Source organism: Molothrus aeneus (assembly GCF_037042795.1).
Source record: "Molothrus aeneus isolate 106 chromosome Z unlocalized genomic scaffold, BPBGC_Maene_1.0 scaffold_55, whole genome shotgun sequence".
Taxonomy (NCBI): Eukaryota; Metazoa; Chordata; class Aves; order Passeriformes; family Icteridae; genus Molothrus; species Molothrus aeneus.
The window spans coordinates 726098-752239 of NW_027098762.1; the positions used below are offsets into that span (position 1 = coordinate 726098).

The 26142-nt window shown below is 37.4% G+C and overlaps 1 protein-coding gene across 1 annotated transcript in view; it reads left to right on the plus strand.

Moving 5' to 3' along the window:
* TCF4 (transcription factor 4) overlaps positions 1 to 26142 on the plus strand; it is a gene marked incomplete at its 3' end in the record, with an annotated part of 94285 nt that overhangs the window by 57776 nt on the left and 10367 nt on the right. Inside the window, exons 5-7 of the mRNA XM_066569915.1 lie at positions 16773 to 16837; positions 20153 to 20279; positions 22363 to 22412. Of these exons, the coding sequence (XP_066426012.1) occupies positions 16773 to 16837; positions 20153 to 20279; positions 22363 to 22412 (242 nt within the window). The remainder of the gene's footprint in view (positions 1 to 16772; positions 16838 to 20152; positions 20280 to 22362; positions 22413 to 26142) is intronic.

Below are 26142 nucleotides of genomic sequence, written 5' to 3' on the forward strand. Positions count from 1 at the left end.
TACATTTTTGCAAATCTATATTATTATATATATAATATATAAACACATTATATATAATATATTGTGACAAATATACAATATAATCCATATATAGAATATATAAAAACACATAATATATATATATTGCAAATCTATATTATCATATATATAATATATAAACACATTATATATAATATATTTTGACAAATATACAATCTAATACATATATAGAATATATATAAACATATATACATTTTTGCAAATCTAAATATTAAATACATAATATATAAACCCATTATATATATATAATATATTTTTGCAGACATACAATATAATCCATCTATGGCATATATATAAACACATAATATATATAATATATAAATTTTTGCAAATCTATAATATTAAATATATAATATATAAACCCATAATATATATATAATATATATTTTTGCTGATCTACAACCTGATCCATCTATAGCACATATATGAACACATCTATTTTTACAAATCCAGGACAGAAATATATGATATATAATATATAATATATGATATATAATATATAATATATAATATATAATATATAATATATAATATATAATATATAATATATAATATATAATATATATACATAAACACGTCTCCTATTTTTCGAATATTTCCCAAATTCCGATCGCCGAACGCACGAATTTTCCCCACTTCCCCGGCACTTTGGGAGGCACCGAAAGCGACTTTTACTGCAGCGAGGAGTTTTCTTGTACCCGAGCCAATACTTAATTAAAACCGCTGACATCATGGTGTTATAATTAAGCGTGGCATTAATTAAGCTGGAATAACGATTTCCAAGAAAAAATAAAAAAAAGAAAAGGAAATTCAAAATTCCCAGATAATGGGAGATGAAGCAGGGAGAAATTGATGGGAAAACTTTCAGGGGATTGGGCGGCGAGCGCGGGGAAATTTGGGGGAATCTTTGCGGTTTTTGGGCTTTTTTGGCTTTTTTCGCCCAAATTTGCTGATGGGCTGCTGGCATTCTGCTGGCTAATTATGCATCGGAGAGCTTCGACAGCTGCATTCATCATCATAAAATGTAATAATTAATGACATTCCAACAAAGCAAAATATGCAAATGAGCGCTCATTAGCATTTTCATATTCAGCTTTGATAATGCTTTTGCTGACAAGGTTGTAATTAATGAAAATTCATGTCGCAGGCAGGAGATTGGATCGGTTTCATTCCGCTCACAATTCCCAAATGCTCGCGTGATGGAAAATGGGAGCCTCTGCCAACTTTTGCAGGGGAAGAGAAAAACAAAATAAACACGCACGAAAAGCACCAGATGCAAATGGAGGGGAGGGAGGCGTTAACTCCTTGCGGTCCTCAGCACCGCCCGGAAAAGCAGCCGGAAAATCCCAAAACGTGGGGGAAAATCGACGTTTTCACCCCAAAAAAACGACCCGAAAACCAGAAGGGAAAATGGGGAAAATGGGGAAAATAGAGCCAAAAACCAGCCGGGAAAATGGGAAAATAATGGGGAAAAATCGACATTTTCACCCCAAAAAACCGACCCGAAAACCAGAAGGGAAAATGGGGGAAAATGGGGAAAATAGAGCCGAAAAAGAGCTGGGAAAATGGGGGAAAATGGGAAAAATCGACCCTAAACCAGCTGGGAAAATGGGGAAAAATGGGGAAAAATCGACATTTTCACCCCAAAAAACGACCCGAAAAACAGCCGGGAAAATGGGGAAAAATGGGGAAAATAGAGCCGAAAAACAGCCGGGAAAATGGGAAAATAATGGGGAAAAATCGACCCAAAACCAGCTGGGAAAATGGGGGAAAATGGGGAAAATCGAGCCAAAAAACAGCCGGGAAAATGGGAAAATAATGGGGAAAAATCGACCCGAAAACCAGAAGGGAAAATGGGGAAAATCGAGCCAAAAAACAGCCGGGAAAATGGGAAAATAATGGGGAAAAATCGACATTTTCACCCAAAAAAACCAACCCAAAAAAGAGACGGGAAAATGGCCAAAAATGGGGAAAATCGACATTTTCACCCAAAAAAGCAACCCGAAAAACAGAAGGGAAAATGGCAAAAAATGGGGAAAATCGAGCCAAAAACCAGCTGGGAAAATGGGGGAAAATGGGAAAAATCGACCCAAAACCAGCTGGGAAAATGGGGAAAAATCGACATTTTCACCCAAAAAAACGACCCGAAAAACAGCCGGGAAAATGGGGAAAAATGGGGAAAAAACGACCCAAAAAAGAGACGGGAAAATGGGAAAATAATGGGGAAAAATCGACATTTTCACCCAAAAAACCCAACCTGAAAAACAGCCAGGAAAATGGGAAAAAATGGGGAAAAATCAACCCAAAACCAGCTGGGAAAATGGCAAAAAATGGGGGAAATTGACATTTTCATCCTGAAAAAATCAACCCAAAAATGGCCAGGAAAATGGCAAAAATGGGGAAAAATCGACCCAAAACCAGCAAGGAAAATGGGGAAAAATGGGGAAAATCAACCCAAAAAACAGCCGGGAAAATGGCAAAAAATGGGGGAAAATCGACCCAAAAAACAGCCGGCAAAATGGGCAAAAAATGGGGAAAATCGACATTTTCACCCCAAAAAACCGACCCGAAAAACAGAAGGGAAAATGGGGGAAATGGGGAAAAATCGACCCAAAAAACAGACGGGAAAATGGGGAAAAATGGGGAAAAATTGACCCAAAAAAGAGCCGGGAAAATGGGGAAAAATGGGGGAAAATCGAACTTTTCACCCTGAAAAAATCGACCCGAAAAACTCCAAAAAAAACCCCATAAAAAAGAAGAAAAATAGGGAAAAAAGGAAAAAAATGCACAAAAAAAGACAAAAAAACCCCAAAAAACCCAAAAACCAAAACCATTTTAAAAAACCCCCAAAAAATAAAAAAAAACCCCAAAAAAATAAAAAAAGGGAAAAAAGGAAAAAACGCCCAAAAAATCCAAAAACCAAAAAAATCTAAAAAAACCCCCAAAAAATTAAAAAAAGGGAAAAAAGAAAAAACTCCCCAAAAAGACAAAACCGAAAAAATCTAAAAAACCAAAAAAACCAAAAAAGGGGGAAAATGAAAAAAAGGCCAAAAAAGCCAAAAAACCCCAAAAATCCAAAAACCTCAAAAAAATCTAAAAAAACCCCCCAAAAATAAAAAAAAAAACAAAAGAAAGAGGCAAAAAAGGAAAAAAAACCCCCAAAATAAAAAAAAAAGAAAATCACCCCAAAAATCCAACCCCCCCAAAAAAACCCGAAAAATTAAAAAAAAATCTTTAAAAATTCCCAGCAAAATCCCCAAAAATTCCCTAAAAAATCCCAAATATTCCCCCCCAAAAATCCCCCAAAAATCCTCAAATATCTCAAAAAAATCCCCAAAAATCCCCAAAAATCCCCCCCAAAATCCCCAAAAAATCCCAGAAAAATCCGCCCCAAATTAAAAAAAAGAATCCAATAAAATGCCCCCAAAATTCCCCCAAAAATCCCCCAAAAATTCCCCCAAAAAATCCCCAAAAAATCCCCCAAAAAATCCCAGGAAAAAAAAATCCGAAAAAATCCCAGAAAAATAAAAAAAAATCCAAAAAAATTCTCCCAAAATCCCCACAAAAATCCTGAACAAATCCCCAAAAATCCCCAAAAAATCCCCAAAAAATCCCCCCAAAAATTCCCAAAAAATCCCCAAAAAATCCCCCCAAAATTGCAATATATCCCAGAAAATCCCAAAAAAATCCCCAAAAAATTTTTGGGATTTTTTGGGGATTTTTGGGGGAATTTTTGAGGGGATTTTCTGGGATTTTTTGGGAATTTTGGGGGGATTTTCTGGGATTTTTTTGGGGAATTTTCTGGGATTTTTGGGCATTTTTTGGGGATTTTTTGGGGATTTTCTGGGATTTTGGGGGGATTTTTTTTGAAATATTTTGGGATTTTCTGGGATTTTGGGGGGATTTTTTTGAGATATTTTGGGATTTTCTGGGATTTTGGGGGGATTTTTTTTTGAGATATTTTGGGATTTTCTGGGGATTTTTTAAAAATTTTTTGGGATTTTGTGGGGATTTTTTGGGATTTTTGGGGGATTTTTGTGGGGATTTTTCTGGGATTTTTTGGGGATTTTTGTGGGGATTTTTCTGGGATTTTTTGGGGATTTTTGGGGCATTTTTGGGGTGGATTTTTGGGGGATTTTTTGGAGATATTTTGGGATTTTCTGGGCATTTTTGGGGGGATTTTTTGGGCATTTTTGGGGGGATTTTTTGGGGATTTTTTGGGGATTTGGGAATGGTCATTGGTGCCATCTCTGGTGGCTCTGGGAATGGCTCTGATGCCATCTCTGGTGCCTTTGGTGCCATCCCTGGGAATGTCATTGGTGCCATCACTGGTGCCATTGGTGCCATCCCTGGGAATGTCATTGGTGCCATCACTGGTGCCATTGGTGCCATCTCTGGGGATGCCATTGGTGCCATCACTGGTGCCATTGGTGCCATCTCTGGGGATGCCATTGGTGCCATCTCTGGGAATGGTCATTGGTCCCATCACTGGTGTCATTGGTGCCATCTCTGGTGGCTCTGGGAATGGCTCTGATGCCATCTCTGGTGCCTTTGGTGCCATCCCTGGGAATGTCATTGGTGCCATCACTGGTGCCATTGGTTCCATCTCTGGTGCCTTTGGTGCCATCCCTGGGAATGCCATTGGTCCCATCACTGGTGCCATTGGTGCCATCCCTGGGAATGGTCATTGGTGCCATCCCTGGGAATGCCATTGGTGCCATCTCTGGGGATGCCATTGGTCCCATCACTGGTGTCATTGGTGCCATCCCTGGGAATGCCATTGGTCCCATCACTGGTGTCATTGGTGCCATCCCTGGGAATGCCATTGGTCCCATCACTGGTGTCATTGGTGCCATCTCTGGGAATGTCATTGGTCCCATCACTGGTGTCATTGGTGCCATCTCTGGGAATGTCATTGGTCCCATCACTGGTGTCATTGGTGCCATCTCTGGGAATGCCATTGGTGCCATCGCTGGTGTCATTGGTGCCATCCCTGGGAATGCCATTGCTGCCATCTCTGGGGATGCCATTGGTGCCATCACTGGTGTCATTGGTGCCATCTCTGGGAATGTCATTGGTCCCATCACTGGTGTCATTGGTGCCATCTCTGGGAATGCCATTGGTGCCATCGCTGGTGTCATTGGTGCCATCCCTGGGAATGCCATTGCTGCCATCTCTGGGGATGCCATTGGTGCCATCGCTGGTGTCATTGGTGCCATCCCTGGGGATGCCATTGGTGCCATCTCTGGGGATGCCATTGGTGCCATCCCTGGTGGCTCTGGGAACACCGTTGGCACCATCTTTGGTGGCTCTGGTGCCATGTCTGGTGGCTTTGGTGCCATCCCTGGGAATGGCTTTGGTGCCATCTCTGGTGGCTCTGGGGATGCCATTGGTGCCATCTCTGGTGGCTCTGGGGATGCCATTGGCGCCGTCTTTGGTGGCTCTGGTGCCATTGGTGCCATCTCTGTGAATGCCATTGGCGCCATCTCTCGTGGCTTTGGGAACGCCATTGGTGCCATCTCTGGTGGCTCTGGGGATGCCATTGGTGCCATCTCTGGTGGCTCTGGGGATGCCATTGGTGCCGTCTTTGGTGGCTCTGGTGCCATTGGTGCCATCTCTGTGAATGCCATTGGCGCCATCTCTCGTGGCTTTGGGAACGCCATTGGTGCCATCTCTGGTGGCTCTGGGGATGCCATTGGTGCCATCTCTGGTGGCTCTGGGGATGCCATTGGTGCCGTCTTTGGTGGCTCTGGTGCCATCTCTGGTATCTTTGGTGCCATCCCTGGGAATGCCATTGGCGCCATCCCTGGTGCCATTGGTGCCATCTCTGGGAATGTCATTGGCGCCATCTCTGGTGGCTTTGGAAATGGCTCTGATGCCATCTCTGGTGGCTCTGGTGCCATCCCTGGTGGCTCTGGGAACACCATTGGTGCCATCTCTGGTGGCTTTGGGAATGGCCATTGGTGCCATCCTTGGTGGCTTTGGTGCCATCTCTGGGAATGTCATTGGCGCCATCTCTGGTGCCATTGGGGCCATCCCTGGTGGCTCTGGCAATGCCATTGCTGCCATCCCTGGTGGCTCTGCTGCCATCTCTGGTGCTTTGGTGCCATCCCTGGTGGCTCTGGGAATGTCATTGGTGCCATCTCTGTGAATGCCATTGGCGCCGTCTTTGGTGCCATTGCTGCCATCCCTGGTGCCATTGGTGCCATCCCTGGTGCCATTGGTGCCATCTCTGGTGCCATTGCTGCCATCTCTGGTGGCTCTGGGAATGGCTCTGATGCCATCTCTGGTGGCTTTGGTGCCATCTCTGTTAATGCCATTGGTGCCATCCCTGGTGCCATTGGTGCCACTCTGGAAATGCCATTGGTGCTGTCTTTGGTGCCATTGGTGCCATCTCTGGTGGCTCTGGGAATGCCATTGGTGCCATCTCTGGGAGCGGCCATTGGTGCCATCCCCGGTGGCTTTGGGAACACCATTGGTGCCATCTCTGGGAATGCCATTGGTGCCATCGCCGGTGCTTTGGTGCCATCTCTGGTGACTCTGGAAATGCCGTTGGTGCCATCTCTGGTGCCATTGGCGCCATCTCTGGTGGCTCTGGGAACGCCTTTGGTGCCACCCCTGATGGCTTTGGTGCCATCTCTGGAAATGCCATTGCTGCCATCCTTGGTGCCATTGGTTCCATTGGTGCCATCTCTGGTGATGCCTTTGGTGCCATCTCTGGGAATGGCCATTGCTGCCATCTCTGGTGCCATTGGTGCCATTGGTGCCGTCCCTGGGAATGTCATTGGTGCCATGTCTGGTATCTTTGGTGCCATCTCTGTGAATGTCATTGGTGCCATCTCTGGTGGCTTTGGGAACGCCATTGGTGCCATCCCTGGTGCCATTGGTGCCATCCCTGGTGCCATTGGTGCCATCCCTGGTGCCATCTCTGGTGCCATTGGTGCCATCTCTGGTGGCTCTGGTGCCATCCCTGGAAATGCCATTGGTGCCATCCCTGGTGCCATCCCTGGCGCCATTGGTGCCATCCCTGGTGGCTTTGGGAATGGCCATTGGTGCCATCCCTGGTGCCATTGGTGCCATCTCTGGGAATGTCATTGGTGCCATTGCTGCCATCCCTGGTGCCATTGGTGCCATCTCTGGTGGCTCTGGTGCCATTGCTGCCATCCCTGGTGCCATTGCTGCCATCCCTGGTGCCATCTCTGGTGCTTTGATGCCATTGGTGCCATCCCTGGTGCCATCCCTGGTACCATTGGTGCCATCCCTGGTGCCATCCCTGGTGGCTTTGGTGTCATTGCTGCCATCCCTGGTACCATTGGTGCCATCCCTGGTGCCATCCCTGGTGCCATCCCTGGTGCCATCCCTGGTGCCATTGGTGCCCTCCCTGGCGCCATTGCTGCCATCCCTGGTGCCATCCCTGGCGCCATCCCTGGTGCCATTGGTGTCATTGGTGCCATCCCTGGTGGCTTTGATGCCATTGCTGCCATCCCTGGTGCCATTGGTGCCATCCCTGGTGCCATTGGTGCCATCCCTGGTGCCATCCCTGGTGCCATTGGTGCCCTCCCTGGTGCCATTGGTGCCATTGCTGCCCTCCCTGGTGCCGTCGGTGCCCCCGGTGTCCCCTCCCCCCCAGGTGTCCCCAGCGGTGGCCGCAGCTCCCAGGGTGCCCCAGATGGCTCCCAAGGTTGGGGCAATTTGGGGCAATTTGGGGCAATTTGGGGCAATTTGGGGCTTTTCAGAACCTTGGGAATTGAAAATGGGTCCAAAATTGGGATTGGGGACAGGGAATGAAGAAATAGAAATAAAGACAAAGAATTAATGATAATAATAATAATCAGGAATTAATAATTAATTAATAATCATTAATTAATAATTAATAATTGATAATTAATAATTAATTAATAAATAGAATCATAAATAATAAGCGCAAATAATAAATACAAGTATAACTAATAAATAGGAATCAATCCATATGAGTACTAATTAATAAAGATAATTAATGGAGTAATAAATAAGTGTAAATAATAAATACAAATATAAATAATTATTATAAATCAATCAATAAATATGAATAATAAATATCAATCTAATTAATAAATGATATCATAAATTAGTGGAAATAATAAACCCAAATATTATTAATAAATAAAAATCAATCAATAAATATGAATAAAAATTAATAAATAGAATTAATAAATAGAATCGGTAATAATAAATACAAATATAAATAATAAATAGAAATCAATCAAAATGAATAATGATTAATATATATCATTAATAAATAGAATCAGAAATAATAACTGCAAGTAATAAATACAAATAAAAATAATAAAAATCAATCAATAAATATGAATAATAATTAATAAATATTATTAATAAATAGAATCGTTAATAATAAACACAAATATAAATAATAAATAGAAATCAATCAATATGAATAACAAATATAAATATCATTAATAAATAGAATTATAAATAATAAGTGTAAATAATAAATAGAAATATAAATAATAAATAGAAATCAATCTATCAATATGAATAATAATTAATAAATATAATTAATAAATAGAGTCATAAAGAAGTGTAAATAATAAATACAAATATTAATAATAAACATAAACCAATAAATATAAATAATAATAAAAACAATTAATAGACTCATAAAATAGTGTAAGTAATGAATACAAATATAAACAATAAATATAATAATAAATAATAATAAATAATAATCGATAATAATAAATAATAATGATAAATATAGATTGAATCAATCAATATGAATAATAAATATAAATATCATTAATAAACAGAATTATAAATAATTAGTGTAAATAATAAATAAAATTATTATTATTATTATTATTATTATTATTATTATTATTATTATTATTATTATTATTATTATTATTATTATTATATTGAATCAATCAATCAATATGAATAATAAATATAAATACCATTAATAAATAGAATCATAAATAATTAGTGTTAATAATAATAATAATAATAATAATAATAATAATAATAATAATAATAATAATAATAATAATAATAATAATAATAATAATAAAGATTGAATCTATCAATCAATATGAATAATAAACAATAAATATCATTAATAAATAGAATTATAAATAATAAATATAAGCAATCAATAAACATAAATAATAAAGAATTAAAAGAAATAAATAATAAATATTAACTAATACACAATTAATAGAAAGAATGAATAATCAATAGAGTTATTCATATATCTATAAATAATAAATAGAAATGAAAATTAAGAAATAAAATTATAAATAATGAATATAAACAGAATTAATAAATTAATAGAAATTAATAAATATATACAATATATAAAAATAAATATTAATAAAATATTAATATTTTATTAATAAATACAAACATAAATAAAAAATAAAATAAATAAATAAATATCAATAATAAATAATTAATCTAGATAAATAATAGATTAGAAATAATAAATAATAATTACTACAAATAATAAAGAATAAATAGAATTATCAATATAATTCACAATAATAAATATTAATATTTAATGAAAAATAAATAAAATTATAATGATTATTATTAGAATTAATAAATGGAAACAAAAAATAGAAATAATTAATTAATTAGAAATAAATAGAAATATTAATTAATGGAAATATAAATAATCAATTCAAACCAATCAATAACTCTAAATAATAATTAATAAATAGAAATAATAAATACAATTCCAATTAATAAATATCAATACAATTAATAAATAAAATTCCAAATAATAAATATCAATAGAATTAATAGATACAAATAGAAATAATAAATAACAATATATCTAATAAATATATAATAACTAAGAAATATCAGTAATAAAAAATAAATATTAATAATAAATGTAATTAGAGACAATAAATAGAAATATCAGTAATAAATATAATTATTGATAATGAATATTAATAATAAATATTAATAAATGAAAAATAAATAATAAATATAAATCAATACGTAATAAATATAATAAATAGGAATAATAATAATTAATAAATGCAATTGTTAATAATAAATTTAAATCAATAAGTAATAAATAATAAATATTAATAAAAGTAGAAATCTATTTAATAAATGTACTAATAAATAATTAATAGAAATAATAATCATTAATAAATGCAATTATTAATACTAAATAGAAATTAATAAGTAATAAGTAATAAATATTAATATTAACTAGACATTTATTTAATGAATTTACCCATAAATAATAAATAGAAATAATAATCATTAATAAATGCAATTATTAATAATAAATTTAAATCAATAATTAATAAATGTTAATTACTAATAAAATAGAGATCTATTTAATAAATGTACTAATAAATAATAAAGAGAAATAATAAATGCAAACGGAAAGTTGGGAATTCTGGGATCCCAGCCCCGAAATTTGGGAATTTGGGGGAATTTTTGGGGAATTTTTGGGGAATTTTTGGGGATTTTTTAGGGAATTTTGGCGGAATTTTGGGGGATTTTTGTGGGATTTTGAGGGATTTTTTTGGAATTTTTTTGGGAATTTTTGGGGAATTTTTTGGGAATTTCTGAGAATTTTTTGGGGAATATTTTGGGAATTTTTAGGGATTTTTTGGGAATTTTTAGGGATTTTTGGGGGATTTTTTTTGGAATTTTTAGGGATTTTTTGGGGGATTTTTTGGGAAATTTTAATCCAGAAATTGAGGGGTTCAGGGACCCAGAGATGGAATCATTAATAATCCAATTAATAATCTCCTGAATAATGCCAAGGAATCACAGCAATGCTCATTAAAATTCGAATTAATAACCTTGATTAATAATTAATTAATGAGGAATAGATTCGAAATAGGGTTAGGAATGGAATCCGGGGGCGGCCATTAATAATTAATAGGAATAATTGATGGAAATGTATTCATTTCTTGAAATTTATTTATTTATTTAAAGATAGAATTATTTATTTATCAATGTATTTATTTTATTGAAAGGTATCTCTATTAAAATATTTCATGATTGATTGATTTAAATGTGGATTAATGAATAATATTAATTAATAATATTAGTTAAAAATATTGATATGGAGGAATATAACCTGGATATTATTATTATTATTATTATTATTATTATTATTATTATTATTATTATTATTATTATTATTATTATTATTATTAGTATTGGGGGCCATTAGTTAATAATAGGAGAATTTAATTTTAAGTCCTTTATTTATTTTTTTCAATTAATTAATTAATTAATTAAAATTAATTCGTTCATTTAAATATTAATTTTTTATTTATTCATTTAAATATGGATATTAATAATGATCGGATCCAGCTTGATAAGATTTAATAATAATTAATAAGCAATAATAAACAATAAAGATAAATAATAAACAATTAATAATTAATAATTAATAATTAATAATTAATAATTATTAATTATCGGATCCAGTTGATCCAGCCTGATAATATTTAATAATAATTAATTTATAATAAACAATAAAGAATAAATAAAATTAATAAATAAAATAGTAAAAATAAATAACTAAAAATTAAAAGTTAATAAATAATAAATATAATAATAAATAATAAATAATAAATAATAAGTAATAAGTAATAAATAATTATTAATAATCGGATCCAGCTGATCCAGCCTGATAATATTTAATAATAATTTATAAATAATAAACAATGAGCAATAAATATAATTAATTAAGAGAAATAATAAATGAGAAATGAGAAATGATAAATAAATAATGAGAAATAGTAAATAATAATAAATAATAAATAATAAATAATAAATAATAAATAATAAATAATAAATAATAAATAATAATCGGATCCAGGGGATCCAGGCTGATAATATTTAATTATAATTAATAAATAATAAACAATAAATAATCAATCTAATTAATCAATAAAAATTTAAAAAATAAAAATAAAATAATAAATAATAAATAAATATTAAATAATAATCGGATCCAGCTGATCCAGCCTGATAATATTTAATAATAATTAATTTATAATAAACAATAAACAATAAATAAAATTAATAAAGAAAATAATAAAAATAAATAAATAAATAAAAACTAAAAGTTAATAAATAATAAATATAATTAATCAATAATCAATAATCAATAATCAATAATCAATAATAATCGGATCCAGGCTGATAATATTTAATAATAATTAATAAATAATATTTTATAAATAATAATAAACAATAAATCTAATTAATCAATAAAAATAAAAATAAATAATAAATAAATATAAAAATAATAATCGGATCCAGGTGATCCAGCCTTGGAATAATAAATAATAAATAATAAATAATAGAAATTATATAAGTAATAACTAATAATCAATGAATATAAATAGAAGATAATAAATAATCTGCTGAGCCCAAAAAAGAAATTTGAAAAATTCCTAAAAAATCCCCCCAAAAAATCCTAAAAAATCCCCCAAAAATCCCCAAAAATGAAGATTTTTTGACGGTGAAAATGGAGATTTTTTGGGAAAAAAATTCCCCAAAAATTCCCCAAAAAATCCCCCAAAATCCCCACCAAAAATCGATTTTTTGGGGGAAAAAAAAGAGATTTATTTGGGGAAAAAATCCCCCCAAAAAATCCCCCAAAAAATTTTAAAAAATCAGCAGAAAATTCCCCAAAATTCCCAAAAAATCCCAAAAAAAATCCCCAAAAATCCCCCCAAAAATGCCAAAAAATTCCCCAAAAATCCTCAAAAAATCCCCCAAAATTACCCTAAAAATAAAAGAAATAACCCCAAAAATCCCCAAAAAAATAAAAAAAAAATCCCCAAAAATCCTCAAAAAATCCTAAAAAAATCCCCCAAAATAAAAGAAATCCCTCAAAAAATCCCCCCCAAAAATCCCCAAAAAATCCCCAAAAATTCCCCAAAAAATCTCAAAAAAAATCCCCCCAAAAAATCCCCCAAAAATAAAAGAAATCCCTCAAAAAATCCCCCAAAAAATCCTCAAAAATTCCCCCAAAATTCCCCCCAAAAATCCCCAAAAAATCCCCCCAAAGAAGGAGATTTTTGGGGAAAAAAGGAGATTTTTTGGGAAAAAAAGGAGATTTTTTTTGGGGAAAAAAGGAGATTTTTTGGGAATAAAAATGGGGATTTTTTGGGTGAAAAAAGGAGATTTTTTAAGGGAAAAAAAGGAGGTTTTTTGGGGAAAAAAGGAGATTTATTGGGAAAAAATGAGGATTTTTAAGGGAAAAAAAAGTAGATTTTGGGGGGAAGAAAAGGAGATTTTTTTGGGGGAAAAATGAGGATTTTTTTGGGTAAAAAATGAGGAATTTTTGGGTAAAAATAGGAGATTTATGGGTAAAAAAAAGAGATTTATTTGGGAAAAAAATGAGGATTTCTTGGGAAAAAAAGGACCTAAATTGCCCCAGAAATGCCCCAAAAATCCCGAAGCCAAATTATATCTTGAGTATAGAAATAATTAAATATATATTTAAATAGATTTAAAAATGTAAATATATAAAAATTATTCTGGCTTTTTGGTTTTTTATATAATAAAATAGAATGGACTCAAATAAAAGAGTGAAATTAAATATAATAAGAAAAGAATGAAATAAAATAATAGAAAAGAGCAAAATAAAGTAAAATAAATATAAAAAATAAATAGGAAATGTAAGAAATCCCGTCCAGTCCAGTCCAATCAAACCCAGTGCAATCGAACCCAGCCCAATCCAATCCATCCCGGTCCAATCAAACCCAGTCCAATGCAATCCATCGCAATCCAATCCAATCCATCCCAGTCCAATCCAATCCAATCCAATCCATCCCAGTCCAATCCAATCCAATCCAATCCAATCCAATCCAATCCAATCCAATCCATCCCAGCCCAATCCAATCCAATCCAATCCAATCCATCCCAGTCCAATCCAATCCATCCCAGTCCAATCCATCCCAGTCCAATCCAATCCATCCCAGTCCAATCCAATCCATCCCAATCCATCCCAGTCCAATCCAATCCAATCCAATCCAATCCAATCCATCCCAGTCCAATCCAGTCCAATCCAATCCAATCCAATCCAATCCAATCCAATCCAATCCAATCCAATCCAATCCAATCCAATCCATCCCAGTCCAATCCAATCCAATCCAATCCAATCCAATCCATCCCAATCCATCCCAGTCCAATCCAATCCAATCCAATCCAATCCAATCCAATCCAATCCAATCCAATCCAATCCAATCCATCCCAGTCCAATCCAATCCAATCCAATCCATCCCAATCCATCCCAGTCCAATCCAATCCAATCCAATCCAATCCAATCCATCCCAGTCCAATCCAGTCCAATCCAATCCATCCCAATCCAATCAAACCCAGTCCAATCCAATCCAATCCATCCCAATCCAATCCATCCCAGTCCAATCCAATCCAATCCAATCCAGTCCAATCCAATCCAATCCATCCCAATCCAATCCAATCCAATCCAATCCATCCCAGTCCAATCCAGTCCAATCCAATCCATCCCAGTCCAATCAAACCCAGTCCAATCCAATCCATCCCAGTCCAATCCATCCCAGTCCAATCCATCCCAGTCCAATCAAACCCAGTCCAATCCAATCCATCCCAGTCCAATCCATCCCAGTCCAATCCAATCCATCCCAGTCCAATCCAATCCATCCCAGTCCATCCCAGTCCAGTCCAATCCAATCCAATCCAATCCATCCCAGTCCAATCCAATCCAATCCAATCCATCCCAATCCAATCCAATCCAATCCAATCCATCCCAGTCCAATCAAACCCAGTCCAATCCAATCCATCCCAGTCCAATCCAATCCATCCCAGTCCAATCCATCCCAGTCCAATCCAATCCATCCCAATCCAATCCAATCCATCCCAATCCATCCCAATCCAGTCCGATCCAATCCAATCCAATCCAATCCAATCCAATCCATCCCAGTCCAATCCATCCCAATCCAATCCAATCCAATCCAATCCAATCCAATCCAATCCAATCCAATCCATCCCAGTCCAATCCAATCCAATCCAATCCAATCCAATCCAATCCAATCCAATCCATCCCAGTCCAATCCAATCCATCCCAGTCCAATCCAATCCATCCCAATCCAATCCAATCCAATCCAATCCAATCCAATCCAATCTATCCCAGTCCAATCCAATCCATCCCAGTCCAATCCAATCCAGTCCAATCCAATCCAATCCAATCCATCCCAGTCCAATCCAATCCAATCCATCCCAGTCCAATCCATCCCAGTCCAATCCAATCCATCCCAATCCAATCCAATCCAATCCAATCCATCCCAGTCCAATCCATCCCAGTCCAATCCAATCCAATCCAATCCAATCCAATCCAATCCAATCCAATCCAATCCAATCCAATCCAATCCAATCCATCCCAATCCAATCCAATCCAATCCAATCCAATCCAATCCAATCCAATCCAATCCAATCCAATCCAATCCATCCCAGTCCAATCCAATCCAATCCAATCCAATCCAATCCAATCCAATCCATCCCAGTCCAATCCATCCCAGTCCAATCCAATCCAATCCAATCCAATCCAATCCAATCCATCCCAATCCAATCCAATCCAATCCAATCCAATCCAATCCAATCCAATCCAATCCAATCCAATCCAATCCATCCCAGTCCAATCCAATCCAATCCAATCCAATCCAATCCAATCCAATCCATCCCAGTCCAATCCAATCCAATCCAATCCATCCCAGTCCAGTCCAATCCAATCCATCCCAATCCAATCCAATCCAATCCAATCCATCCCAGTCCAATCCAATCCATCCCAGTCCAATCCAATCCATCCCAGTCCAATCCAATCCATCCCAGTCCATCCCAATCCAATCCAATCCATCCCAGTCCAATCCAATCCATCCCAGTCTAATCCAATCCATCCCAGTCCAATCAAACCCAGTCCACACCAATCGAGCACAATAAATTCATAATGAAAGGATAGGAAAGGAAAGGAAAATAATATTTTATTAGATAATTTCTTTTAAATTAATTAATTAATTACTTACTTTAATTATTTATTTATTTCTATTTCCTCCCAATTTTTCTTCCATCCCAAAAATTCCCCCTTTTTCCCAGGCCTTGGGCGACGAAAAATTCCCGATTAAAATCTCATTTATTTCCCATTTTAAATTATTTTTAATACTTTTATTGTTTTTTAATTTATTTTATATTATTTTAAAATTATTTTTATTATTTTAATTATTTATTTATTTAAATTTTTATTTGTTTTTAAGTATTTAATTATTTAAAGTAGAATTTTTTCGTGTAAATTATTTATTCATATTTTAATAATATATTTTTATTTACTATTTATATAGTTATTAATTTATTAAAATAAATTTAATTATTTATTTATTTATTTATTTATAAATTTTATTTATTTATCAATTTTATTTATTAATTGATTTTCCAGGCCTTGGGAGCTGTGAATTCCCAATTTAAAAAATCTCATTTATTTCTAATAATTTCCAATTTTTATTGGGAATTATTTCCAATGATTCCAATTCCATTTATTATATTTTTAGTATATATTTCTTTATGTTATAATATATGCTAAATATTAAATATTTATTAATGCTATCGATTTATTTATTGTGCCTAGATGATATTTTATTTCTTATTTAATATTTCCTTTATGAATGGGGATTTTTTTTCCATTGATTTATGGTTTTTTTTCTGTTTTTCAGGTAAAACAGAACGAGGTTCCTACTCCTCATATGCTCGAGATTCCAACCTCCAGGGCTGCCACCAGGTGAGGGGAAAAAACCTCAAAAAATCCCCAAAAAATCCCAAAAAATATCCCCCAAAAAATCCCTAAAAAAGCCAAAATTTCCTCAAAAAATCCCCCCAAAATTAAAAAAAAAAAATCCCAAAAAATCCCACCAAAAATTCCAAAAAATCCTCAAAAAAATTCCCCAAAATTCTAAAAAAATCCCCCCAACATCCCCGCAAGAGAACCCCAAAAACCCCCAAAAAATCTCAAAAAAAATCCACAAAAAATCCTAAAAAAATCCCCCAAAAAATCCCCCCCAAAATATTTTAAAGAATGCCAAAAAAAAAACCCAAAATCCCAAAAAAATCCCACTAAAAATTCCAAAAAAATTTTAAAAAATTCCCCCAAACCAAAAAAAAAAAAAAAATTCCACAAAAAAATCCCCAAAAATCCCCAAAAATCCCTAAAAATTCCCCCAAAAATCTCCAAAAAATCCGAAATTCCCAAATTCCCAAACCCCCCCCAAAAATCCCCAAAATTCCCCTAAAAATCTCCAAATATCCCCCAAAAATTCCCCTAAAAATAAAAAAAAATCCCCCCAAAATTCCCCTAAAAATCCCAAAAAATCCCCAAAAAATTTCCCCAAAAATCCCCAAAAAATTCCCCCAAAAATTCCAAAGAAATCTCAAAAAATCCCCCGAAAAAATCCTAAAAAAATTTCCCCAAAAATCCCAAAAATTCCCAAAAATTTCTCCGAAAAATCCCCAAACCCCAAATCCAAAATCCCAAAACTCCAAATCCAAAAACCTCAAAACCCCCCAAAAAATCCCAAAAAAACCCCCAAAAATTCCCCCAAAAATCCCCAAAAAATCCCCAAAAAATTCCCCCAAAAATCCCAAAAAATTCCCAAAAATCCCCAAAATTTGGGATTTCAGGATTTGAAGTTTAGGGATTTTTTGGGAATTTTTAGGGGATTTTTGGGAGATTTTTTGGGGAATTTTTTGGGAATTTTTGGGGGATTTTTTTTTATTTTTGGGGATTTTTCGGGGATTTTTTTGGATTTTTTTTTAATTTTGGGGGATATTTTTGGGGATTTTTTGGGAGAATTTTGGGGAAATTTTGGGAAAAAATTTGGGATTTTTTGGGGAATTTTTTTGGAGTTTTTGGGGAGTTTTGAGGGATTTTGGGGGGATTTTTTGTGAGAATTTTGGAGAATTTTTGGGCGAAATTTTGGGATTTTTTGGGGCTCTTTTGGGGATTTTTTGGGACAATTTTGGGAAGAAAATTTGGGAAGTTTTTTTTTAATTTTTGGGGATTTTTTGGGATTTTTTTGGATAACTTTTGGGGTTTTTTAGGGAAATATTTGGGATTTTTTCCGTGCGCTTTTTCCCCCGGTGCCGAATGGGTTAAACCCCGACCCTAATTAGCCTGTTTAAGAGCTCATTTGCATATGCGCTCATTTGCATATGAATGGCAGTCTGTTCTGAGCGCTCGCTGATCAGAATTTCGATTAAGGGCAAAACCATTTCCCACTAATTGGGGTTTTTTGGGGTTTTTTGGGGTTTTTTTGGGGTTTTTGGGGTTTTTGGGGTTTTTTGGGGTTTTTTGGGGGGCATTTGAAATCTGGTGTTCGGATTTGGGGGATTTGAGTTTTGGGGTTTTGGGATTGGTGTTTTGGGGTTTTTGGGGTTTTGGGATTGGAGTTTTGGAGTTTTGGGGTTTTGGGGTTTTGGGGTTTTTGGGGTTTGAGTTTTGGGGATTTGGGATTGGAGTTTTTGGGGTTTGGGGGGTTTTGGGATTGGAGTTTGGGGATCTGAGTTTGGAGGATTCCAAAGTGGAGAATCCAAGTTTGGGGGATCAGAGTTTGGGCATTGGGGTCGGGATTGGGATTGGGATTGGGGTTGGGGTTGGGGTCAGGATTGGGGTCAGGATTGGGATCAGAATTGGGGTCAGGATTGGGATGGGATTGGAATCAGGATTGGGGTCAGGATCGGGATCGGGATGGGATTGGGATTGGGGTTGGGGTTGGGGTCAGGATTGGGGTCAGGATTGGGATCAGGATTGGGGTCAGGATTGGGATGGGATTGGAATCAGGATTGGGGTCAGGATCGGGATCGGGATGGGATTGGGATTGGGGTTGGGGTTGGGGTCAGGATTGGGGTCAGGATTGGGATCAGAATTGGGGTCAGGATTGGGATGGGATTGGAATCAGGATTGGGGTCAGGATCGGGATCGGGATGGGATTGGGATTGGGGTTGGGGTTGGGGTCAGGATTGGGGTCAGGATTGGGATCAGAATTGGGGTCAGGATTGGGATGGGATTGGAATCAGGATTGGGGTCAGGATCGGGATCGGGATGGGATTGGGATTGGGGTTGGGGTTGGGGTCAGGATTGGGGTCAGGATTGGGATCAGAATTGGGGTCAGGATTGGGATGGGATTGGAATCAGGATTGGGGTCAGGATCGGGATCGGGATGGGATTGGGATTGGGGTTGGGGTTGGGGTTGGGATCAGGGTTGGGATTGGGATTGCGATGGGATTGGGATCAGGATTGGGATGGGATTGGATCGGGACTGGGATTGGGGTCAGGATTGGGATTGGGGTTGGGGTCGGGATTGGGATTGGGGTCAGGATTGGGATTGGGATCAGAGTTTGGGCATTGGGATTAGGGTCAGGATTGGGATCAGGATTTGGGATGGGATTGGGGTCGAGATTGGGGTTGGGGTTGGACCAGGATTGGGATTGGGGTCAGGATTGGGATTGGGGTCAGGATTAGGGTCAGGATTGGAATCAGAATTGGGATCAAGATTAGGACTGGGATAGAATTGGGATAGGGTTGGGATTGGGCTCAGGATTGGGCTCAGGATTGGGATTGGGATCAGGATTGGGGTTAGGATCAGGATCAGGATTAGGATCGGGATTAGGACCGGGATCAGGATTAGGATCAGGATTAGGATTAAATGCGATTGCCCACAGCAGAGCCTGCTGGGAGGGGAGCTGGATCTGGCCACGGATTGGGGTCAGGATTGGGGTCAGGATTGGGATCAGAATTGGGGTCAGGATCGGGATGGGATTGGGGTCAGGATTGGGATCAGGATCGGGATCAGGATCAGGATTAGGATCGGGATTAGGATCGGGATCAGGATCGGGATTAGGATCGGGATTAGGACCGGGATTAGGATCAGGATTAGGATTAGGATTAAATGCGGTTGCCCACAGCAGAGCCTGCTGGGAGGGGAGCTGGATCTGGCCATGGATTGGGGTCAGGATTGGGGTCAGGATTGGGGTCAGGATCGGGATTAGGATCGGGATAAGGATCAGGACCGGGATTAGGATTAAATGCGGTTGCCCACAGCAGAGCCTGCTGGGAGGGGAGCTGGATCTGGCCACGCCCGGGGCGCTGTCCCCCAGCAAGCCGGGATCCCAGTTCTACCAGTACGGGGGCAGCGCCCGCCGGAGACCCCTGCACGGCTCCTCCATGGGTGAGTGACCCCAAAAACCCCAAAAATCCCATCCAGAAATCCCAGAAATCCCGGAAATCCTATAAAAATCCCAGAAATCCCATAAAAATCCCCGAAATCCCATAAAAATCCCAGAAATCCTATAAAAAAATCCCCAAAAAATCCTCAAATCCCAAAACCCCAAATCCCAAAATCCCACCCCACCCCCAAAAACATCCCCAAAAAATCCTCCCAAAAATTCCCCAAAAATGCCATAAAAATCCCCCCCAAAATCCCAAAAAAATCTCCCCAAAAATCCCACAAAAATCCCCCCCCAAAAACCTTTTATAATTCCATTTCAATCCTATTAAAATCCCCAAAAAATCCTATAAAAATCCCCCCAAGAATCCCAAAAGAAATCCCAAAAAAGTCCCCAGAAACCCCATTAAAATCCTATAAAAATCCCCAAAACCCTCCAAAGAATCCCTTTAAAACCCCATCCAACCCCATAAAACCCCATTAAAATCCTACAAAACCCCATTAAAATCCCACCAACCCTATAGAAATCCTATAAAAACCCCATCAAACCCCATCCAAACCCATCAAAATCCTATAGAACCCCATTAAAATCCCACCAACCCTATAAAACCCCATCAAAATCCCCCCAACCCTATAAAAACCCCATTAAAATCCTATAAAAATCCCCAAACCCCCCCGAAAGAATCCCCTTAAAACCCCATTAAAATCCCATAAAAATCCCATTAAAACCCCATTAAAATCCCATAAAACCCCATCAAACCCCCATAAAACCCCATTAAAACCCCATAAAAATCCTATTAAAACCCCATTAAAATCCCATAAAAATCCCATTAAAACCCCATTAAAATCCCATAAAACCCCATCAAAGCCCCATAAAACCCCATTAAAACCCCATAAAATCCCATTAAAACCCCATCAAACCCCCATCAAACCCCATCAAACCCCCATCAAACCCCATCAAAACCCCATAAAAATCCCATTAAAACCCCATTAAAATCCCATAAAATCCCATCAAAACCCCATAAAACCCCATCAAAACCCCATAAAAATCCCCCAAAACCCCATCAAACCCCATCAAAATCCTATAGAACCCCATCAAAATCCCGCCAGCCCTATAGAAATCCTATCCAACCCCATCCAACCCCATCCAAATCCTATAGAACCCCATCCAAACCCCGCCAGCCCTATAGAAACCCTATAGAAGCCCTATAGAAACCCCATCAAACCCCATCCAACCCCATCAAAATCCTATAAAACCCCATTAAAATCCCGCCAGCCCTATAGAAACCCTATAGAAACCCCATCCAACCCCATTAAAATCCCGCCAGCCCTATAGAAACCCTATAGAAACCCCATCCAACCCCATTAAAACCCCGCCAGCCCTATAGAAGCCCTATAGAAGCCCTATAGAAGCCCTATAGAAACCCTATAGAAGCCCTATAGAAACCCCATCAAACCCCATCCAACCCCATCAAAATCCTATAAAACCCCATTAAAATCCTGCCAGCCCTATAGAAATCCTATAGAAATCCTATAAAAGCCCCATCCAACCCTGTCCAACCCCGTCCAACCCCATCAAAATCCTATAAAACCCCATTAAAATCCCACCAACCCTATAGAAATCCTATAGAAACCCCATCAAACCCCGTCCAACCCCATCAAAATCCTATAGAACCCCATTAAAATCCCGCCAGCCCTATAGAAATCCTATAGAAACCCCATCCAACCCCATTAAAACCCCGCCAGCCCTATAGAAGCCCTATAGAAACCCCATCCAACCCCATCCAACCCCATAAAAATCCCCCCAACCCTATAAAACCCCATTAAAACCCCGCCAGCCCTATAGAAACCCTATAGAAACCCTATAGAAACCCTATCAAACCCCATCAAAATCCTATAAAACCCCATTAAAATCCCGCCAGCCCTATAGAAACCCTATCAAACCCCATCAAACCCCATTAAAACCCCGCCAACCCTATAAAACCCCATCAAAAAGCCCCAACCCTATAGAAGCCCTATAGAAACCCTATAACAGCCCCCAGACGCGCCCCGGCGGTTCCTGATCGCCCGTGTCCGTTCCTTCCAGAAGTTCAGACAAAGAAAGTGCGCAAGGTGCCCCCGGGGCTGCCGTCCTCCGTGAGTGCGGGCCATGGGTGGGCTTTGAATGGGGTTTGAATGGGGTTTGTATGGGGTTTTGTGGGGTTTGTATGGGGTTTTGTGGGGTTTTTACAGGGGATTATGGGGTTTCTATAGGGTTTTAATGGTGTCTTAATGGGGTTTGAATGGGGTTTGTATGGGGTTCTTATAGGGGTTTTAATGGGTTTTAATGGGGTTTGTATGGGGTTTGTATGGGGTTTGTATGGGGTTTGTATGGGGTTTTGTGGGGTTTATAGGGGTTTAAAGGGTTTGATGGGGTTCTTATAGGGGTTTTATGGGGTTTTTATAGGGTTTTATGGGGTTTGAATGGGGTTTGTATGGGGTTTAATGGGGTTTAAAGGGTTTTATGGGGTTCTTATAGGGGTTTTAATGGGTTTTATGGGGTTTTTATAGGGTTTGAATGGGGTTTGAATGGGGTTTAATGGGGTTTATAGGGGTTTAAAGGGTTTGATGGGGTTCTTATAGGGGTTTTATGGGGTTTTTATAGGGGATTATGGGGTTTTAATGGGGTTTTTATGGGGTTTGTATGGGGTTTTGTGGGGTTTTTATGGGGTTTTAATGGATTTTATAGGGGTTTAAAGGGTTTTATGGGGTTCTTATAGGGGTTTTATGGGGTTTTTATAGGGTTTTATAGGGTTTGTATGGGGTTTGTATGGGGTTTGTATGGGGTTTGTATGGGGTTTTGTGGGGTTTATAGGGGTTTTAATGGGTTTGATGGGGGTTTTATAGGGTTTTAATGGGTTTTTATAGGGTTTTAATGGGGTTTTTATAGGGCTTTAATGGGGTTTTAATGGGGTTTTATGGGGTTTTAATGGGGTTTTTGTGGGGTTTGTGGGGTTTCGGTGGGGTTTCGGTGGGGTTTGGGTGGGGTTTGTGGGGGGTTTGTGGGGTTTGGGTGGGGTTTTTATGGGGTTTTAATGGATTTTATAGGGGTTTAAAGGGTTTTATGGGGTTCTTATAGGGCTTTTAATGGGTTTTATGGGGTTTTTATAGGGGATTATGGGGTTTTTATAGGGTTTTAATGGTGTCTTAATGGGGTTTTAATGGATTTTATAGGGGTTTAAAGGGTTTTATGGGGTTCTTATAGGGGTTTTAATGGGTTTTATGGGGTTTTTATAGGGCTTTATGGGGTTTTAATGGGGTTTGTATGGGGTTTAATGGGGTTTATAGGGGTTTAAAGGGTTTTATGGGGTTTTTAGAGGGGTTTTAATGGGTTTTATAGCGTTTTATAGGGTTTTTATAGGGGATTATGGGGGTTTATAGGGGTTTTTATAGGGGTTTTAATGGGGTTTTTATAGGATTTTTATAGGGTTTTAATGGGGGTTTTTAAGGGGTTTTTATAGGGGTGTTAATGGGTTTTTATAGGGGTTTTATAGGGGTTTTTATGGGGTTTTTATGGGGTTTTATGGGGTTTTTATAGGGTTTTATAGGGTTTTAATGGGGTTTTCATTGGGGTTTTTATGGGGTTTTATGGGGTTTTTACAGGGGATTATGGGGTTTCTATAGGGTTTTAATGGTGTCTTAATGGGGTTTGTATGGGGTTTGTATGGGGTTTGTATGGGGTTTGTATGGGGTTTTGTGGGGTTTGTATGGGGTTTAATGGGTTTTATGGGGTTCTTATAGGGGTTTTATGGGGTTTTAATGGGGTTTTTATAGGGTTTTATAGGGTTTGAATGGGGTTTTGTGGGGTTTGTGTGGGGGGTTTATGGGGTTCTTATAGGGGTTTTATGGGGTTTTTATAGGGTTTTATGGGGTTTTTATAGGGTTTTATAGGGTTTGAATGGGGTTTTTATGGGGTTTTGTGGGGTTTAATGGGGTTTATAGGGGTTTAAAGGGTTTTATGGGGTTTTTATAGAGGTTTTAATGGGTTTGATGGGGTTTTAATGGGGTTTTATGGGGTTTTTATAGGGGATTATGGGGTTTCTATAGGGTTTTAATGGTGTCTTAATGGGGTTTTAATGGATTTTATAAGGGTTTAAAGGGTTTTATGGGGTTTTAATGGAGTTTTATGGGGGATTATGGGGTTTTTATAGGGTTTTAATGGGGTTTTATAGGGGTTTAAAGGGTTTTATGGGGGTTTTATAGGGGTTTTAATGGGTTTTATGGGGTTTTTATAGGGGTTTTAATGGGTTTTATGGGGGTTTTATAGGGTTTTTATAGGGGATTATGGGGTTTTTATAGGGTTTTAATGGGGTTTTATGGGGTTTTAATGGGGTTTTTATGGGGTTTTTATAGGGGTTTTGTGGGGTTTGTGTGGGGTTTGGGGGGGGTTTGGGTGGGGTTTGGGTGGGGTTTTTAAGGGTTTTATGGGGTTTTTATAGGGGTTTTAATGGGGTTTTTATGGGGTTTAATGGGGTTATAGGGGTTTAAAGGGGTTTGATGGGGTTTTTATAGGGGTTTTATGGGGTTTTTATAGGGGGTTTTTAATGCGGTTTTATGGGGTTTTTATAGGGGTTTTGTGGGGTTTGTGTGGGGTTTTGGTGGGGTTTGGGTGGGGTTTGGGTGGGGTTTTAATGGATTTTAAAGGGGGTTTAATGGGTTTTATGGGGTTTTAATGGGATCTTTAATGGGATATTTGGAGGATTTTTATAGGGGTCTAATGGGGTTTTATGGGATTTTTATACGGTTTTATGGGGTTTTTATAGGGTTTTAATGGGGTTTGGGTTTTATGGGGTTTTAATGGGGTTTTTGTGGGGTTTATGGGGTTTTTATGGGGTTTTAATGGATTTTATAGGGGTTTTTATAGGGGTTTAATGGGATCTTTAATGCATCTTAATGGGATATATGGAGGATTTTTTATAGCGGTCTAATGGGGTTTTAATGGGGTTTTTATGGGGTCTTAATGGGGCTTTAATGGGGTTTTTAATGGTGTTTTATGGGATTTTTAATGGGGTTTTTATGGGGTTTTTATAGGGGTGTTAATGGGTTTTTATGGGGTTTTATAGGGGTGTTAATGGGTTTTATAGGGGTTTTATAGGGGTTTTTGTGGGGTTTTAATAGGGGTTTTAATGGGGTTTTTATGGGATTTTTATAGGGGTTTTAGTGGGGTTTTTATGGGGTTTTTATAGGGGTTTTTATGGGGGTTTTATGGGGTTTTTATGGGGTTTTAATGGGGTTTTTGTGGGGTTTTATGGGGTCTTAATGGGGTTTTTAATGGGGTTTTATGGGATTTTTAATGGGGTTTTTGTGGGGTTTTATGGGATTTTTATAGGGTTTTATGGGGTTTTAATGGGATTTTTAATGGGATTTTTAATGGGTTTTAATGGGATTTTTGGAGGGTTTTAATGGGATTTTTTGGGGGTTTTAATAGGATTTTTATAGGATTTTTATGGCATTTTTTGGCATTTTTTGGGGATATTTGGGGGATTTTTATGGGATTTTTCAGGGATTTTTTGGTGATTTAAATGGATTTTTATAGGATTTATAATGGGATTTTTATAGGAATTTAATGGGATTTAAATGAGATTTTTATGGGAATTTAATGGGATTTAAATGAGATTTTTCTGGGATTTTTTGGGGATTTTTTTAGGATTTTTCTGGGATTTTTAGGGGATATTTGATACGCCCTCATTTGCATATCATTGTGATATTGATACGCCCTCATTTGCATATCATGCTGATACTGAGAGCACCTGACAGCATCTTATTCAGATATCAACAACCTTATTTGCATATCATTATAATATCAGTACGGTCTCGTTTGCATAGA